A 20,000-nucleotide genomic window follows, 5' to 3' on the forward strand; every position below is an offset into this window, starting at 1 on the left:
ATCTAAAATGATTACAAAATGAACTTAGTATTAAAAATGTTTTGAAATCATTGATGATAAAACGCATCTTGCTGGGTAAAACAAATGTTTATTTTTATGTGAGAGAAGAAAACCTGGGTAAGGTAAATCAAGGAAAATGGCAGCTGATTTGCAGGAGTTAAACTCCTCTGGAGATGGTACCAAGATATATAATTGCTGCAAGCATGGTACATGGGACATGGACTGTTCTTGGTTGGTTCCAGAGTCCTATACTGCTTCACAGATGTTCTGGGGGGAGGGTGGGTCAGATCCCATACATTACAGGTGCTAGAAGTAAATGAAGACGAGATCTTCACATGAATAAATATTTGTCTCTTTAAAAATGCATCAAAAATGTACACAAACACCCACGCTGTATATGTATGTATAAGCACGCTCTTATTTAAATACATTATGTGAGAACTCGGTGTGAACATGGGACTATGAAAGAGGTCATAACTTCATTTCAATAGGCGCAGCCAGCTTGTAATGCAGGATATTGCGTGTGATGCTCCAGAGGCTGCATCATGCTATATATGCCTTGCTGCTGCTTATTTGTCATTTATTGTGTTCTCTCCTCTGATCCACGAAACAGATAGCTGTGACTGCAGATTAAACTCTCTTCTTCCCTCCCACTGTTTTTTTTCCCCTCTACTCACCCACCCATCTCACCCCCCAGAGACCTCCATGCATTTGACGTCATGTGTGCTCCTTTCAGTTGCCATAGCGACTCCATTCCCCAAACCCCTTTGCCTGTCTCCTCTCGTAGCTTCCACAATGGTACAGCCAGCATCACGCTGCACAATGCTTTCCAGGCAGTGAAAGAAGGTGATTCAGCAAGCTTGTGTATGCCTGTCCATCTTTCCCGATACGTTTTTATTTTCTTTTGTATTCTTTTACATTAGAAAGCTTTAACAAAGCCAATCTGCTACCATTATTGTAAATCTATACCCCTGCCCCATTTTGGGGACCCGTTAAGTCACCTGGCCATCGCTTAATTCTTATCCCATCCCCCCCGCAATTGGCGTCTGGAATGTGGTCTAAGAAAGCCACATAGAAGAACAGTGTTTGGAGGCGCACCTCTTGGTCTGGATTCTTGCATTGCAGGCACGGAATGGTGAGTAGACTTGTATAATGATGTTGCTGTAATGGATGTAGCATAGTGACTTACGGGTGGGGTGATGAGAACACGCTGATTAAAATATTTAATGTAGTCATTGATGATCACATACTGATTGGCACTGTGGGTGACGTTGCTAAGTTATACTGCTGCACTGTATGATATATATATATATATATATATATATATATATATATATATATATATATATATATACATATATGGCAGTTTGTATGCTGACGTAGCTGGTGCTTGTAAACATTAGTGCAGTATTGAGCTGCAGTTGATATATACAGGAACCTTGCCTCTAATTACTGTGTTTCTCATGCAATCGACCCCACATCTTTTTTTTTTCTTAAACTCATGAGGCAGAAAAAAAATGGCCTCATAGACATAGTTGATCAGAAGCTATTAATACATTGTCTTTTCTCTAATTGTATTTCTGCCTACAAACTAATTTTTATGATGACAGAAATGGCTCCTCATAATGGATTAAAAATGTTGTTTTATATGCAGCATTGAGCTATTTATATTTCTACATACATGTTTTTTGCTTTTATATCATTTACATACTGCAGTAATAATATCCATGTTTCTCTGTGTGGAATGTGTGAGAAAATATCAAAAATAGATTTACATCTTGCCATGTTTACCAAAATATGGGAGATATTTCAGGTGCAGGAAATGGATAAGTTGATATTCTAACAAGTTAAATAATAAATATGTACCTATTATATATTCAGTACTTCCTTAAAATGGCATGACGGAACAGTTCATTTTTTTTATTTTTTTTTTATTTTGCTGCATTGCCTCAGCATCGTCTGCAATCTCTCCTTTCTATACCTATTGATTACCAATAATTCATAGAAAGGTTTAATAAGCAAGGTGAAAGTCTTGCTGGTAGGACCTAATAGCATAATTCTTAAAAAGTAAATGGCACTTTTTTTTTTTGTAATCAGAAAATACACTACTAATGCACACAAAGGTTTACACGACAAGGCCAGAACCATACAACATTATAACGGAACATGGATATGAGTGATGTGGCTAACCTGCCAGTATAGCACATTTGCGTTAGTAAATGCTAGACGCTGTGAGGCATGCTGCAGGCCTCGCTCCAGTATAGACAGGGGTGATAAGGAGACTGTGCTGGCTGCAGTATTGTGACAGGTTGTCTTTGCTCAGCTCTGTTCCAAGAGTGCAGTATAAACACCCACTTGCTTTATCACCAGCTTTTCCTATAGCACAACGCAAAGCCACCAATAGGTGATGACCCTTATAAACCTTTAAGCTAATTACTTTTTGTCAGTCAAAGTAAATGTTGCTGTTTTGTCACCTTCTGCTGCATTCTTTTGTTTTCGGAAACGTGCTGTTATTTTACCTTGATCAAAATTTAAAATAGGAAGATTTTGCTACTGGGCATGTTATAGATAATATTGCCTCTTGCCATTATGGTGGTTTATTTTTTTTCTGCTTGGGCAAATGAAAACCAGGGTATATTATATTTTGTTACTATGCTGTTTTTGTTGTCAGATGTAAACATACTGTCAGCACACATCGTTTATATGTACAAACCAACTAAAGAACTGCCTAAAATATTTTTTTTTTGTTTTTATTTTGCACACTGTTTAAAGGTAAGGTTTAAGACCATAGAGGTCAATGTTGTTGGCGCATACCATATCGAGTTTTAGAATTAAAGAAAGTAGAACTTCTTCAATATGCCAGTTGTCAGTTTGATCATCTCACTCTGCCTCTGCAGTGCTAATGAACTGCTTGCTCTTCCTACTGAAATAGGAGGCATTAATTATGCTAATGGTGGTTTCAAGCCAAATCAGTGTGTTTTTATTATGCTATTTTATCTAGACAGCCTAATTTTGGGATGCACCTTCATTACATCCCTTCCCCCAATTAGAATGCTAATGTATAGATCCCAAGTGTAAATGACAGCTGTCAAATTGCAATGAATGATACAGCCATTGTTCTTCTACTTGTATTAGGATTCTGCTGCAGTTTCTAAAAAAAGGCACAAAAACAAATGGGGCTGAGTATTAAAAATGAAGAAACTACATGAGCATACACACTAGGGTGAGCTATTCCTTGAAGAATCATCTCCCTTTGTTGCCTGGTGTTGACAATGAAGAGACCAGGTTTATTTAGATGGCATTATACTATTATTCAGCCACCAAGTTTAGAGATATTAAATATATTCTTACAATTGCAACGTATTTACAAATGCAGTTGACACCCTATATCAGCTCTTGCAACCTTCCTTTTGTTTAGCCTTCCCACCCTGACGGAAGGGTATGAAAAATGAAGGTTGAGAATAACTGTGAATGCTAGGTTCTGAATTCTAAAGGGAGGGGGCACATGTTCTATTCACTAATGCAGCCAGGCCTGACAGTTAAACTGATTATTGCTTTTATTTTACTTAGACACATCTATAGCTCCCTGTTTCCACCTCCTTTTCTTCAGTATTAGGTAAATGTTTTTCTATTTAGCCCACTTCCATGACTAATCTTATATACATTTAATTTGCAGAGTTGTTTTTGGACATATGTCAATATTGTATATTAAATCAGCCCACTATAGGTGCTAATTCATGTATTGTGCAACCACCTATCATGATGTCATGCTTATTTGGCTTTATCATAATATTTGGCTTAACAACCCCTGTCTTACTGAAATTGTAAACAAGTAGACTATTTTAGACCTGCTATTAGTTCTTCATAATTAAGGCTCATTCGTATTTGTTAATATGCTATTAACTGTAACTTGCTTGAAACTGCATTCGCCCAATGGTGTGAATGTAGATGGAATGCTTGTTATTATAGAGATCATTGATTTGTATGGTAAATTGTTCTGCAGTACACACTCAATCTCTCGGCAGATCACAAATACAACATATTATTTTCCAGGTGTTTTTGCACTTTACTCTGTTAATCTGGGCACCCACATAACAGGAGCCCCCACAAACTAATGGGCCACCCCTGCTATGCAGCACCTACCACCCTCCTCATGGTTCTGGAGCGTAGCAGGCACAGTTCACAGAGAGATGCGCATGAACACTGCACGGTTTTCTGACAGGCCTGGAGAGTATTAAATAAATGCAGTCAGTGCTTTCCGGCCCTGAGCTTGTACAGAGGACAAGTTCATAATAGGTGCACCACCTAACTGCACGGAAGGTCAAATGCATGTAGGAGCCCTTAAGTTTTGTAAATTCGTTGCATGTAAATACATTTTGGAACTTCCATTTGGAAGTTCCCTATAATAACTACTTGTAAGGTATCAAATATTTATTAGGTGTTCAGTACACATACCAGGTCAAATAACGAAGTTTTAACAGTATTTATTGGCTTGCTGCCCGGTAATCTAATTGAAGTACATTGCAATCAGATTTTACAGGGAACAATGCTGCATAAACATTGTAAACACCATGTCTAGAATCTCACATTTTGTCAAGGTACAGAAACTTTATGTACAGCTTGGGCTACAATAGTGTAAGTTCATTCTTCTCTGTGGATGGCAAAAAAAATATAGGGGAAATTACACACTGAATACTTAAGGCCAAATTCTGCCAGAAAAATTTGCAAAATTCCCTACTCAAATGCGGAATATAGCGACTATTCCATGGAATTGAAAAATGTTCTTATCTGTCTACATATAGGAGAACTTGTATTTTATATATATATAGTGTTCCTTTAACTTGGAGCTTCATGGGCAGAGTATATATAGCAAAGAGTTGAATGGTAGCTATTTTAAATGTCACATATGACTTTAATCTATACAATCTAAAAGTAAAAATATAGTTCTTTAGGTATTCCTAAGAGTATAATCCCTTTACACCATAGAATCAGAGAAAAACTTATTCACACACACACACTGCCCACATTTGCTATATTTTTAAATACATTTCCAGGAACACTCTACAGTTGGGAAGGTATTTGTTGTATGTGGTATTTTATTTTCAGACATTAAAGACAATGCCTACTCAACATGGCCATATCACTGGACATGATCAAGAGGAACAGTAAAAGTGCACCATCCAGTAGAGAGCTCATTCCTGTAGAACATATAATATATATAATATCATACCTAGCAGTAGTATCATTATTAATATGTTCAGAGGTTGTAATAATCCCATCAATATGCCCAATCAGTAGTAATCCCAGGAAAAAACCCTATCATAAGCACAGTAGTAGTTATGCCCAGTAATAATCACCTCACTAATAATACTCAGTCATTTTTCCAAGTAATAAATAAGTAATAATAGTAATAACCAGTATCAGTAACAATGCTCAGTAATATGTCACCAGTAATGCTCAATAATATGCTAAATATAATGCCCAGTAACATGCCAACCGTAAGGCACAGTAATATGCTAACACTAATGCCTAATAATATCCCAGCAGTAATTATACCCAGTACTATGCTAAAAGTGCCAGCTGCAGTAATGTAAGTAATATGCCAAATTATGGCAATAATAACATGCTCAATGATATGTTACTCAGTAGGAGTATTCCAGCAGTATTGAAGTCTAGTAATATGCAAACAGTAATGCTCAGTATTAATCCAGATCTATTAATACCAACTAATATGCCAGTTATGATGGCCAGCATGACAACAAAAATATGGAAACAGTAGTTATACCCAGCAGTAGTAGTGGCAGGTAAAACAGCTAATAATAAGCACAGAAGCACTGATTGCAGTGATTATATTGGTCATATTGCTAGTTACTCCTCTCCCCCTCCACTTTCATTTCTACAGTCCTGTGGGAGCCATGTACTATCTTTGTTCCATTGCCTCATTGTAACAGGGTATGTGGCATCAGCTGTAATTGGTTGATGACAGGCTCATGAGAGGCAGAGGAGGCAGAAAGGACTAGCACCAACACAAGAGAGATGAAAGGCGGTTGGTGCAGAAAAAGTGCCGCCTGAGGCGACCTAGAGTAGATACACCCAAATTTAAAATAGCAATTTTCAGAGATGTTAATTTAAACTGCATGCATGGAAAAAAATAAACACTGAAAACTGCATCCACCAATCAAAAAAGTATCGGGAAATTGGTCAGTAGCACAAGTCCCAGGATATAAATAAAAAGTAAACAAATATTAAATTAAAATATTGTTTAAATTGATTAGGTTCATATATTTAAAATAATCATTTGGAATAATGTACCATTAGAGACAAATGCACTATAATATTAAATATATGAGTAACACACAAATATATATGAAATATTGCTAATTATATAAAGCTACAGATTACTAAAAAATATGTCACAAACATAGGAGGAATATGCTGATAGACATTCAATAACCTAAAGGGAAGTGGAAAACAAAGAGAAACTCAAATATAATGTCACTAAATAGGGAGTTGGGCCACCAGGTGCTGGAGGAATTCTGCACAATTTTTCCACATGAAAGTCACTCAGCTGATGCCTGGTGGTGGAAAACTGTGATTCAGGCATTGTTACGGAATATCCCATAAATGCTGGATTTGGTTCAGATCTGTTGACGGAGAATGCCGTGAGATATGGATAACATCTGTGCCATGCTCATCAAACCATTGGGAGATCAAGCGTCCTCTGTGGATGGGGTCATTGCCATCCTGGAAGAAAGGAAAGGAACTCAGCTACTTGGGGTGAAGATAAAGAATTGACACAACTCACCACTGGTCACATGACCTCCGTGATTAAGCAGAAATGTTAATTTAATAAATAAAAAAACAATATCTTATGAATTAAGAATTTATTACACTGTTCTCTAACTTTGCCTCAAAGTCTTTAGCAGTCCCTGAAAACAGTCCTCTCCAGTGAAGCTGATTACATTCCATGAGTTCCTTGTCATCTGGTTTACCTATCAGTTCACTGCCAGTCTGTGCATGAACTTGGTATTTTGATATTAGAAAGACAACCATCAAGTACATACAGTACTATTAAAGGAGTGGTCCACCTTTGTACAACCCACTCTTAGTATAATTTGCCACCCCTTGTAGCAAATACGGAAACCCAGGAAGCTGGATTGCAGTGGAGCTCACAGTGATTGAGGACTTATGATAAGGAAGCTTATCACATTGCCAGTTTACACATGCACCGTGGAACTGGAAGCTCGGACTCGGCCGTTACATTTTCACTAAAAAATAAAAATATTTTTAAAAATGTTAATAAATATTTTTTTTTAAAAATATATGAAAAATACTATATTTTAATATCCTGAGATGGCAATAGTGATGGGAGAAGAGTGGTGGTACATGGCCTGGCGTTGTCATTGGTAAATACACTTCTCCATGCTTTGCTGGAAGTCTCGACTGTCACACATTGCGCCAGTTAACCTGCATTTTGGTCACTGTTCTTACCTAACATACATAGTAACATAGTAACATAGTAACATAGTTGATGAGGTTGAAAAAAGACACCAGTCCATCAAGTTCAACCTATTTTGGATCTCCTGCGATCCTGCACTTATATTTGAAATTAATCCAGAGTAAGCAACCGCCAATCTGTTTCAATTTTGAAAATCCCCCCAGACTCAATATTGCAGTCCTATTTTTACCCTATATCCACTACTATCCTTCATTTTAAATTAACAGTCGTATCCCTGAATACACCTTCCGCTAAGAATTTGTCTAACCCTTTTTTAAACATATCTTTTGAATCTGCCATCACAACCTTCCCTGGCAATGAATTCCATATCTTGACTGCCCATACTGTAAAGAACCCCTTCCTTTGCTGGTTGTGAAATTTCCTCTCCTCTAACCTTAGGGGATGACCACGTGTCCTGTGTATGGTCCTTGGGGTAAAAAGTTCCCATGAAAGCTCTCTGTATTGACCCCTAATGTATTTGTACATAGTAATCATATCTCCCCTTAGACGCCTCTTTTCTAAAGTAAACATGCCTAAACTGGCTAACCTTTCCTCATAACTTAATGACTCCATACCCTTTATCAATTTTGTCGCCCTTCTCTGAACCCTTTCTAGTTCCAAATTATCTTTTTTATAGAGTGGTGCCCAGAACTGTACTGCATATTCAAGATGAGGTCTTACCAACAATTTATACAGTGGCAAAATTACACTGTCTTCCCTTGCATCTAAGCCCCTTTTTATGCATGCCAATACTTTGTTTGCCCTTGCAGCTGCTGCTTGACATTGAGCACTATTGCTAAGTCTACTGTCTACGAGCACTCCCAAATCCTTTTCCATTATAGATTCTCCTAAATTAATTCCATTTAATTTATAGATTGCGTTCTTGTTTTTGATCCCTGAATGCATAACCTTACATTTATCTGTGTTAAAGCTCATATTCCATTTGGCAGCCCAATCCTCCAGTTTATTTAAGTCCCTCTAAGCTACATCTTGCTCTGATTTTATTACCTTACAGAGTTTAGTGTCATCTGCATAAATAGAAACTTTACTCTCTAAACTATCACCAAGGTCATTATTAAATATATTAAAAAGGAGTGGTCCCAGCAAAAACCTGTTTCCCTTGGTTCTCACTCCCTGCATTTACTTGCTGGTCTGAACAGAGCATGTGCACAACTTCCTCCATTCTCTTGATTGGCTAATTGTCTGTCAGCTCTGTCTATTTAAAGTACTCGCTTCTCTACTAAGTTGCCAGATCTTCAGGTCTCTTTACCTGTTAGGATGCTGTTCTCTCTGGCTCCCATCTGCACATTGGTATCCTGTGTTACCTGTTCCACAATCAAGATCTGTGGTATTATTGCAAGAACCTTGTGCCTTATCATCAGTCCCGTCCTCTAGCTATTCACTTTCCAGGGATCTCAGTGCATCAGTTCTCTGCAGTTCAACACCTCTCAGTTGGTATCCTGTGTTACCTGTTCCACGATCAAGATCTGTGGTATTGTTGCAGGAACCTCGTGCCTCATAATCAGCCCTGTTCTTAGCTACTCGCTTTCTAAAGACCTCAACACTTCGGTTCACTGCCGTTCAAGTGAACCTCTGTGTTTATTGTCCAGCAGTCCTGCTCCAATCCATGGTTCTACGGTGCTGCTAGAGAGCATCTAAGTCCATTTTCTGTTGCGGGGATCCCTGGTGAATACCTCTCTACCATTAGACTCCGTGACACCGACGTAGGCTACCATCATCGATGCTCTAAGTTAGCCTTCACCAGCCCGAGGGCTTTTTGGATAGGGAGAAGCCCTAAATCCAGCAAAAACTCCTGGATCTAGGGCTTTTCTCTGTTTGTTAAATAGGTCCCTTTATCTGTCCAATCTAACGAGGTGTGAATAGTTTGCAATATTTATTTGTGAGCTGCAGCTAAAATTTGCTGATCTGAAGCTAAGCTCATTTTCAAGTTACAAGTAACAAGGGACTTCTGGGGAGACAACCTTTCTTATTTATTCGTACTTGCCTACTGTCCTGGAATGTATGAAAGATTCCTGAATTTTGGGTGGACTTCCTGGACTCCCGGGAGAGTAGGACACCCTTCTAGATCTTGCTTCTCTTTCTTGGTGCGATTCCCAACATCAGGCTCCACTTCCACTGCATGAGCATGTTGTGTGCAGGACCCTATAATGCAAATAGCAACATCATAGCTTCACCACTGCACCCACCCCACCCCACAGTTGTGCAGTGATGCGAATCATGTCATCACGCCTCTTGCACTTGCATCTTTGACCTTTCTTCCAGGATCTCTATTTGCTATATGTGCTGGTAGAGAAGGGGGGGGGGGCAGGCTATATAAATATAAAGAGGGGGTTGTTCAAAAGGGGACAACTCCTTTATTAGCAATTCAAGGCTTGGAGTCATGGTTTAGGTCTTAGTGGATATTATTATTACCTTTTATTTCTAAAGGGCTGTGCATTGAGATCCCTTATTTGTAGAATCAGAAGAGCAATAATAAGCTGAGTACATGACTTTTGGTTCATTTATTTGGAAACACAATTTTACTGAACCAGTTCAACAGGAGCCTCATATATTTGCTTCAGGTTTACCTACACACACTGGAATTGAAATATGACATGTGCTGCTTTTAATATTCTCACATTTTTCAAGTTGATCTATCGATGCCCACTTCACCCCCTTCTGGTATGTTATGAGGAATGCAAGTATGTTCTGACCCTGATAATATGTGTATAAGAAAGAAAGCATTCCTGTAATAGATTTTCCCATAGGAATTTCTTAGATATTATTATGATGAATGTCTGTAAATTGCCCTGTAAAGGATGTATCAGTAAATTGTCTTATGTTTTCATACATCATAGCAGTAATAGTAGTAGTATTTTTAAAGCCCTTCACCTTCCATGGAAGCTCGTGTCCAGAATTCCCTATATTTGAATGGTCAGATTTTAAGATGACATCAGACAGGAAAGTACCAGCAACTCCCCAGGAAGAGTAACATATGAAGTAATTGATAATTGAGTTAGAAGGAAGAGGATTCCAGTGAGCATGTGCCTGTTTAGTTTATAAATAGCTTTAATGCCTCATAGTAAAAGACCCTAGTGGGCTTTGTAGGTTGTACCAGCTCAGCATTCCTATTGTAATACCCTTTTGGATCAGACCCAAACAGAAGGATTCATTACTGAATTCTGAGTGGTTCATAAAAGTGAGTTTTACTGCAGGGAACTGGATCTGTTAATGCAGTACCATCAAAAAACTGCTGTTCATAGACATACTGGATATATCAATGCAGTACTATCTAAAGGCTATTGCTTATGGATAAACTGGATATGTTAATGCAGTGCCATCTAAAGACTATTGTTTATGGATATACTGGATATACCAATGCAGTACCCTCTAAAGACTATTGTTTATGGATATACTGGATATATCAATGCAGTACCATTTAAAGACTATTGTTTATGGATATACTGGATATACCAATGCAGTACCATCTTAAAACTATTATTTATAACTGGATATTGTTGTAAAAGAATTATTTGTGAATTGTATCACTACTATTTTATAATGTAATGCACATGATCTAATTGCACATTATTGCTTTTCAATAGATATACAGTCTTGGAATTGAGTACGGTACTTATCTTACTCCTAGATGTAGGTGTTCAATGGTAGTGTTTCTAGAAATTGTATTCATATTTATAAAAGTGTTCACAATGTGCAGTAATACTTTTGGCTTATTTTCTAACAGTTTAATACGCAAAAGTGGGACATAATAAACACCATGAACAAACCATCCAAACTATGTACCCAGTACACCCAGACGTGCACAGTTTCACCCAAGCATGCCCATGTTTTCATGAAGCCACATCACCTCCCAATTAGGTCATACCCCTTCTGAGGTCTCAGAATCAGGAAAGTTGCTCCAAAATCACACCAATTAGGAGGTATTTTTATAGCTCTTTTCTAAAACTGTTCAACCTACATCCACTGTATATGCTTTTATGTTCAGTGGACTCCAAAATGTTTCTGGATCTCTGCCTATTGTTATTCCCAAGTATCATTGGGTATACTTTACACGTTCATGTTATTCACTTATAAGGTGTTTCATTTCCAGTGGTTCATACATCAGACCAACTGTGGCTCACTTTATTGTACATTCATAATTATAGAAGACCACTGTTGCTCCTGAGAATCCCTTCTGATTTTGTTAAAGACAGTGTACATATACTGCAAATATATTTAAATACACTTACAGTCTTATTCATTATAAAGCTTATGCTACCCACAGTACACAGATCGGTTATCAGGCAATAAACCCTCCTACTTGATACACAAGCGGTATAAGTAAGATAGTCAGGACTTTTACAGAAGTAGACATGGCAAGAAGAACATGTTAGGTAGAGAAAATGTGGTAGTGAGTCATTTAGAGCAGTTTACCAGTGTTTCATCAATAATGTGGTGTGAATCTAATTCTAACGTTACAAAATTGCTCTTTTTTCAGCTTCAGAAATTACCATAATAGTCTGTATGCTCCACCGTGTAATAAATTATACTTTGTCCATGTTTTTAACATGTTTAAAGTTCAGGTAATGTTGAAATTGGTATGAAGTAAAGCAGAGAAAAGCAAAAGCTTGTCAAAAAGTGTTTGAATATATCCATTCATTTTCATACATTTTGGAACTAACATTGTTACAAGACAATTACCACTCTTTAAAGGCACACATTAAATGCCTGATTTCCATGCCCTTGTGTACAGTTACAGTGCTTACTAGGCATGGCCAGTGTTTCTGGTACAGACATGGAGTTTATGTTTTAGTTAATGAGGCTCTATTACTGAATAAAACATAAATATAGATCATTTACCACCCACATCAATATTTTTTTTTCCAAAATTTATTTTAGAAATGTAAATGGAAACTTTGGTTGTTCCTTACTGTTATTTGGGGTCATCTTCCATTATTGGTTCAAGTGGCACAAATTTGTCACTGATGTTGAAGGCTCCTCTATGATCTCTTCAAATTATGACTCTGACCCTCTGCCTTTCAACCTCATTGAACCTTCTCACACGTAATTGGTTGGTAATTCTAAATTATGCCATATATGTTGTAATGGTTTTCATGTTGTCTCTGTTACTTGAATTATTATTAATGTGTAGTCTTTCCCCTTCCTTGATACCCTTTGTTACGCTTGTTGTTATCCCCTTTACTCCCCTTTTCCTTCTTTTTTGTACCCCTAATTTTGTAAAAAAATTATTCAATAAAATAATTGATTTATAAAACACATAAATAATCTGTACTTGTGTAAATATAAGCAAGGTTTGATTAACAGCTACAATTAGATTTTTTTTTCTATTGTGATTTCATGCAAGGGAGGAGGGGTAGATTGATAAACCTGAATACAAACTACATATGTAGAAATACTGTAGAATTGCTGTCTAGAGCTGCACATGCATTTGCACTGACTCCTTTCAGCTAGTCATTGATCTTTCCGAAACAAGATGTATGTATATAGATATAATGTTCATTGTACATACTACATTTAGGATTATGATGAGTATACATACATAGAGCATTAATATGGTATTTTGTTCTTGCTCCTGTCATGTAATATTCAATACATCAAACTAGAAAGCAATTCTAATATCTACATATGTGATTGATGCACACCATAATGGGATGTCAGCAATAGTACAGTTACAAAACACTGCTGTCTCTTTGGGAAACAACAGTTATTGCATGATGTAGGCGGCGGACAGTCTGACCTATTTCTGGAAACACTTGCATTAGATGAATGAATTCCAGTGTATTCTTGCTTTCTGAGGTAGCTATGGTGACATACAGGTTGTCTGAGAACCGGTGGCAGCTGGATCCTATAATTGCCTTAGACCACACAGATATTTTTTTACTTTTACAGCATGTTAAGTACTATAGCTTCTTTTGTTAATAGAAAGTGGTTTGGCCTTTATCAAACAATAAGTGTACACGATGGTACACTGACTTATTAAATCAATTTTGATAGTTCATATTAAAAAAGGACTTATTGTGGTAAAGAAATATGCTGCATGTTACACGTAGACTTGGACTGGTACAGTTGGTAATCACAGTCACTGATTTTCCATACAATATACAGGTGATAGGCAAAAGTTCTTTATGTACCTCTCACACTTTCCTTAGATCTTCTGTCACCATCTAATCTTTTTTTCGCTGCTCCACATTCTCCCAATAGTGTATGCTTTTATATGTTTTGCTCTCAAGTTCTATAAAATATTATCTAATTTAAGGGTCCTTCTGTGTTTTAACTCTTTATGGAGATGCCATGTTAAATTCAATATTGCAGATTGAACATCGTATATGTTGGGGCTAGACAGGTCCCAGGAGCCAAGTAGACAATGGGCTAGATTTACTTTGAAACCGCCACACAATGCTGGCGGTTTTGTGCTCCAAACCACATTTACTATAGGGCGGTTTAAGCTTGCGATGTAAAATGGTTGGCAATGTGTAGCGGATTGAAAACAGCTAAACCGCTGGCGGTTTGATTAAAACAAAACCGCCATCCAAAAGACAGGACTGGACAGTTTTAATACCTGCTTCTGAATGGCTTGATAACTCAAACATGCTGTTTGAGCTGTTTTTACATTCAGAATATAAGAGGAAGCACCATTGACATTTAAATTATTAGGCCAATCATTATTTATTGATTAAGATAAAAAAAAAAATTAAAATTAACTTATGGGGCAAATTTTTATGTTCATTAAATTAAGGGGACAAAATGATTGAATTATTATATTATTCTGGCACTATGTAATGCCCAATTGTGCAACATAAATAATTATATCCACTATCAGTTAATATTATTATATATTCACATTTCCCCTATTATATTATACAATAAGAGTGTCCCCTTAAAATAAAGTAAATTACAATTTGCCGCCATAAGTTAATTATAAATTAATTTTGGCCCTTAATCAATAATGATTGCCCTAGTAATAGTAATTTAAATGTGAGTGGTGCTTCCTCTTATGTTCTGAATGGCAAAATAGCTCAGACAGCAGCAGTTTGAGCAGTCTCTCCACTCACAACCACCTCTTTTATTTTGACCGTTTGGATAGCGATTTTGCGGTGGTTTTATCAATCCCAGCTTAGTAAATCCAGCTGTTTGTACATTCATCATTGTTAAAATCAGGATGGCAATTTGTAAAGTGGTGGTTTTGTAAAATGTCAATTGAGGCTGTTTTAATGGCGGCTTGGGCTTTAGTAAATCCGGCTGTTTTAAATCCACTGGAAAAAATGCAGAAAACTGTTGGTTTTACCAATCCGCCTTTTAGTATATCTAGCCGAATTTGTATTTTTTGAAATGTAAAGACAAGGCTGATCTTTAGAGTTAATAAATGCTGGGAATTGGCAGTAAATAATAAATATGTTGTGTAAAGGAGCATTCCTTTTAAAACCTGAAGTTATGCCTACATAACAAGAATTATATGTTTAATTATATGTCATTGCAATATTTACAAAAGGTGATAGTTTTCTCTTGAGGGGTACTATAATGACATGTTACTATAACTAGAAATGTAAGTATGTCGATGACCAACTCTTGCCTTAGTGTAAATAGGTAACTTAGAGTTTGGGGAATGGGAAGATGTTATAGGAAAAAATCCATTTTAATACATGTGCTGTTAAAACAGACTATGGAGCTGATTTAGAGTTTGGAGCAAATTTTGTAGGCAAGCAAACCCTGTTGCATTGAAAAGGGTTCAAATGCAACTTTTCTTGTATGCTTTGCAAATGCTGCATTTTCTTGCACACTGTGCACACTTACTGGCTAGCTTCTGTTTTATACTGTACTTTCAAGTTGGGCTAGGCCATTCCCCTCCCACTAGAAATCAGGTTGTGCATTTTATGCTCCCTTTTCCTCTCCCTCCCTCACCCCGCAACACAAAGGGATAGATTTACTAAAGTTTCTGAAAAGGAAAAGTGAAGGTGTTGCCCATAGCAACCAATCAGATTATAGCCCTCTATTATCTAGTACATTTTAGAAAATGATAGCTAGAATCTGATTGGTTGCTATGGGAAAAACCCCATCTCCGGTGAAAACTGCTACTTTCGTCGGAGATGGGGCTTTCTGCCTATCTATCAAGGGGCTAACAGTGTTCTCCCCAGAAAATTTTGTCAGCCAGGTGGCATTAAGATGTAGCTGGGTGGGAGCAGTTGTAATACTTTGCAATAATAATGAAAAATGGTGGGGTGCCAGAACTGGTCAGACTGGTGCTCAGTTGTCTAACACACTGGTGGCTGTAGTGCTCACATAGTGCCTGCTATAATAGGAGAAACAATGGTTTATTCTATTATAATAGGACTCTGTTGGGCTCCAAGAGCCGGGTGGCAAGTAATAACAGCCGGGTAGAGCACCCGGGAAATAGGTGCTGGGGAGAACAATGCTTTAACCTTGGCGATAACACTGCTATCGCTCAAGGTATCCCCTGCCGGCAGTGTACCACCACAACTCTTCAGCTGTTGCCAACTCAGGCTGGTGATAGCAGAAGATAATGATAATCTTTTTTGAATTGGGAAATCATAATATAATTTTTTTTCATTTTTTATTGATTTTTATACATTTTTTCTAATTTTTCCTTCCCAAGTCCTGTCTTCCAGTTCCATTACGCATTGTGAACCGTCTAGCTGGGTCACACGTGCATATTCCTGGAGACTGATCCAGCGAAGTGGTATGCTAAGTCCTACCTTTCATGACCAGTATTAGTATAAGATGGGATGTTTTCTACCGCTGCGGCCATCGACATTGTTTAATATATAGGCCTGATAGAATTAGAAGCAAATCCAACTAAAGGGTGGACATTTATACCTGGACATACAATGTTGCTATGCAAAGGTTGCAAATGCTATTCTTTCATATATTTTTTTGCATGTACTACACAAATACTGGGCTTTGTTTTAACACTGCAATTTAGAGTGGATCTAGAACACACACCCTCCCAACTCTAAATCTGTCTGCACATTTTAGTTTTGCACCCCTGCAGCACACCATGATTTTGCCAAGGTCCAAATTGGTACCTAGCTAGATTTTCCCCTAGCTCTAAATGAGGTCCAGAGTGTTAACAATCTAGTGTTGGCAAACCATAAAAGATGGATATACAGTACTGGGAAGGCAACATCAGTAAAACTATTTTTTTAGTCATTAATTTGCAACTATTGTTTTTTGTCCAGTTTGGTTTTGTTATGGCTACAGATGAGAAAATATACTATATCATACCACTATATAAACTACAAAATCAATTTATGAAAACAATATGATTAACAGACTTTTAAATTATATGTGGGTTTACAGTTTAATTTACCAGATTTGTAAATATGATTCTGTATTTAAGGACTAACTTTGAAATGGACATTATCCAAATATAGGCATATAGAATTATATATGCAATGTTATACATGCTTTCTGGGACTTTCTGGTGTGTTTGCCATTTGGCTAGTGTGGTTCGAGGAAACAATACTTCTAAATACAATTATATATAAATAATTATATATACAGTTTTATTTCTATGTAACGCATATTACATTGTAGCAGTATTACATATTGCACCCCATTCAACACATGTAACTGCTTATGATCTGGAGTTATTTAAATGTGTATTTGTGAATGTTACTAAAATATGTCACTATGTATCTTCAGTAGAATGTTTAAAATGACATTACCATGAACAAGCTATTAAACTTACACTGAAGACAAGCACCAATGTGACAATTTGGTTAGACTTTAAAAAAAATGTACCTGCACTATCTGACTTCAGAAAGACCTGCCATTATACCTTTACTAAGCATGATAAACCTCCTGGAACTGTAAGAGGTTATATCACTTTTAATTTTCATCATGGCTTACCCGTATTTATGAGTTAATAAAATCATCTGGTCTGAATGGCCTCCACTTTGTCTGCTTGTCTGGTTGTATTACATTGATAGGTGTTTTCTTTATGTGATATTGATGTGAGATGACTGACTTTAATATACTGTAGTTTTAATACTGTCTTACTTGGTGCACTTGCGCTTTTGGTCCTGATCCTGGCTTCTGTCTCAGGCCATCGGTAATGAGGTAATTAAAATGGATGAACACAGTAAATAAAGCATTATAGCGGTCAATAAACACACATCATATGAATCATATGAATAATTAGGTAATTACTGGTAACCAGTGCCCAGTGCCCTTTAACCTAGTAACCCAATCAGACTCTGAAATGATTCATACTAATAAAATGACACATAGTGAAAAAAAAAGGAAAACCAATATTTTTATCCCTAAATGCCTTCTTAACAAAGAGAGGTAGAGACCAGCTTTCCCAAGTGCTGATAAATTGTCTGTACTCAGGTCTGTTTTCACATTTGTTGCTACAATCAGGCTTAATGAAATAAAAAAACATAAAAAAACATCCTAAATGGCTGGCAGCTTAGAGCAAATCCTAATGAATTGGTCCTAAAATAAGACAACCTACTACCCATTTATCCTATTCCTTCTTTAAAGCACCCAATTCCAGGAGTAAATAACTCCTACCACTTGCCTAATATACTATCTGAACACGCTGCATTTTATAAAATCCCAATAGCCATCATTTTGGCAGGATAAATAGTTGGCTAGTATAAATCAAACTTCTAATAAATACTATAATAATCAGGGGAGGGCTGGCACATTTTAGCCCGGAGGGCAAGACATGACTCAGAAGTCTATTAGGAACATTTTAAAGGAAAAAAAAAAGTAGGTGACCCAGCCCAAGTTGGTCCACTATGGGACTGGCCTGGGGGGGGGGGCGCAGATGCCCCCCAGCCTAGCCTGCCCCTGATAATAATAATATAATAAAATGTACATGCAAAATTTTAGGCACTCCGGGGCACCTTGGATATTTCTGCACATTTTAATGCACAATTATTTATTTGCTGAATTTCACATAATGAACACAAATAAAATAGTGACTGTGACATGTGCAAAAGTTTGGGAACCCTTCAATTCATTCAATTAGATTCCTTAGCTTTTCTTTTTTCTAAAGCATCAAAATGTGATGGTCTTGTGAGGCCCTAACTCAGTGATAGCCAAACTAATACAGTTCAGGGGCCACATGGATAGCCCTTTTTCAAAAGGGCCGTACATTTCTCTTAATCGCAGTAATAAGTTAAAACAATACATTTAATCAATAAAAATAACACAATCTGTAACAGCATATCAACTTGCATTTTAAATAAGTGTTACGAACTATAACAAACAAATTTGCCTATAAGGGGCCGCAGGTAAATGCTCGGAGGGGCCGTCTGTGGCCCTAAAACTCCCTGTTGGCAATAATTATCCTAAGTTAAGACAAGTAAACAAGAATTCCAGAATTGGATTAATACGCTGACCCTTCGAAGCCTCTCAAGTTGTTGTGCCTACTCTCAACAACTATAAGCTTCTCTAAGCAGCTCAAGACTGAGGACTTGAAAATAAAGATAAAGACTATAAAAAGGCAGCTTGGAATTTCCTATGTCAGAAAGATCATTAGGAAATGATGTTAAGGATAACTGCCAAGGCAACATCTAGAAGGCCCAGAAACATCTCTAATAGAAATGCTCGTAAGCTGGTGAGACATGCAAAGCAGAACCCACATAGCACTGCAAATAAAAATACTTACCAGGATGCAGAAGACTTGATGGGACGACTCGCTCTGTTGCCGACTCTACTAAATGACGTCATAAGAAGCCACGACTTGTCTTAAAGCGGCGATGGACGGACCCCTCTGTCATTTATGTCATGTAAGTATTATTTTAGGGGTTAGGGTTATCCCTAACCCTAACCTTAACTCCTAACCCTAATACCCCTAACCGCTAAAATAATACTTATTATAAATTATATAAATTATATCAGAGTAGAATGCATTCAATTCTAAGATTGATTTTTTGGGAAGAAAATGAAAGATCCAAGTGACCTGTTTTTTCTTACAAGCAATAAAGAGGCAAGCGTCTCTAAGGGGGACTCTACAGTATACTCTACAAATACTCTATAGTATTTGTTTCAGCGCTATCGGATTGGATGCAGACAGTTTTATTACTTCTATTCATGCGTTAGGTCACTCCCTCTGGTGGCACTCAGAGATTATTACAGAGACTGGCCTGTAGAATTCCCACTTAATTATAAATGCTGAAAGTTTTGTGAATTGAGAAAAGGGTTACTAAAATAATAGATCAATGTGGACAGTAGCTTATCTAAGATTTAGTAAGGATTTTGGCACTGTCCCACATTGCAGACTGCTAAATAAAATCGAGCTTGGGATTGGATTTTAGGATAATTGAATGGATAAGATCTTGGTTGCAGGATAGAAAACAGAGAGTTGTAGTAATGGAGTGCATGTACAGGATGGAAAGGTTACCAGTGGACTATCTCAAGAATCTGTACTTGGACCAGTGCTTTTTAATATCTTTATTGATGACATTGCAAATGGTATTAAGGGAAAGTATACCACTTTGCAGATGACATA

At 37.1% G+C, this 20,000-nt stretch overlaps 1 protein-coding gene across 10 annotated transcripts in view; it reads left to right on the top strand.

Moving 5' to 3' along the window:
- Window positions 1–614: 614 nt before the first annotated feature.
- Window positions 615–20,000, top strand: part of MAPK10 (mitogen-activated protein kinase 10) — a 183,073-nt gene continuing 163,687 nt past the window's right edge. For 2 of the 10 annotated variants that reach the window (XM_075203075.1, XM_075203112.1), the window contains exon 1: window positions 622–1,135. In XM_075203075.1, the coding sequence (XP_075059176.1) occupies window positions 1,133–1,135 (3 nt within the window). In that variant the 5' untranslated portion in view covers window positions 622–1,132. Of the gene's footprint in view, window positions 1,136–20,000 lie in introns of all 10 variants that reach the window. The other 8 variants (XM_075203093.1, XM_075203045.1, XM_075203085.1 and 5 more) reach the window with 7 other exon arrangements.

The sequence above is a fragment of the Mixophyes fleayi genome, chromosome 1 (genome assembly GCF_038048845.1).
Source record: "Mixophyes fleayi isolate aMixFle1 chromosome 1, aMixFle1.hap1, whole genome shotgun sequence".
Lineage (NCBI taxonomy): Eukaryota > Metazoa > Chordata > Amphibia > Anura > Limnodynastidae > Mixophyes > Mixophyes fleayi.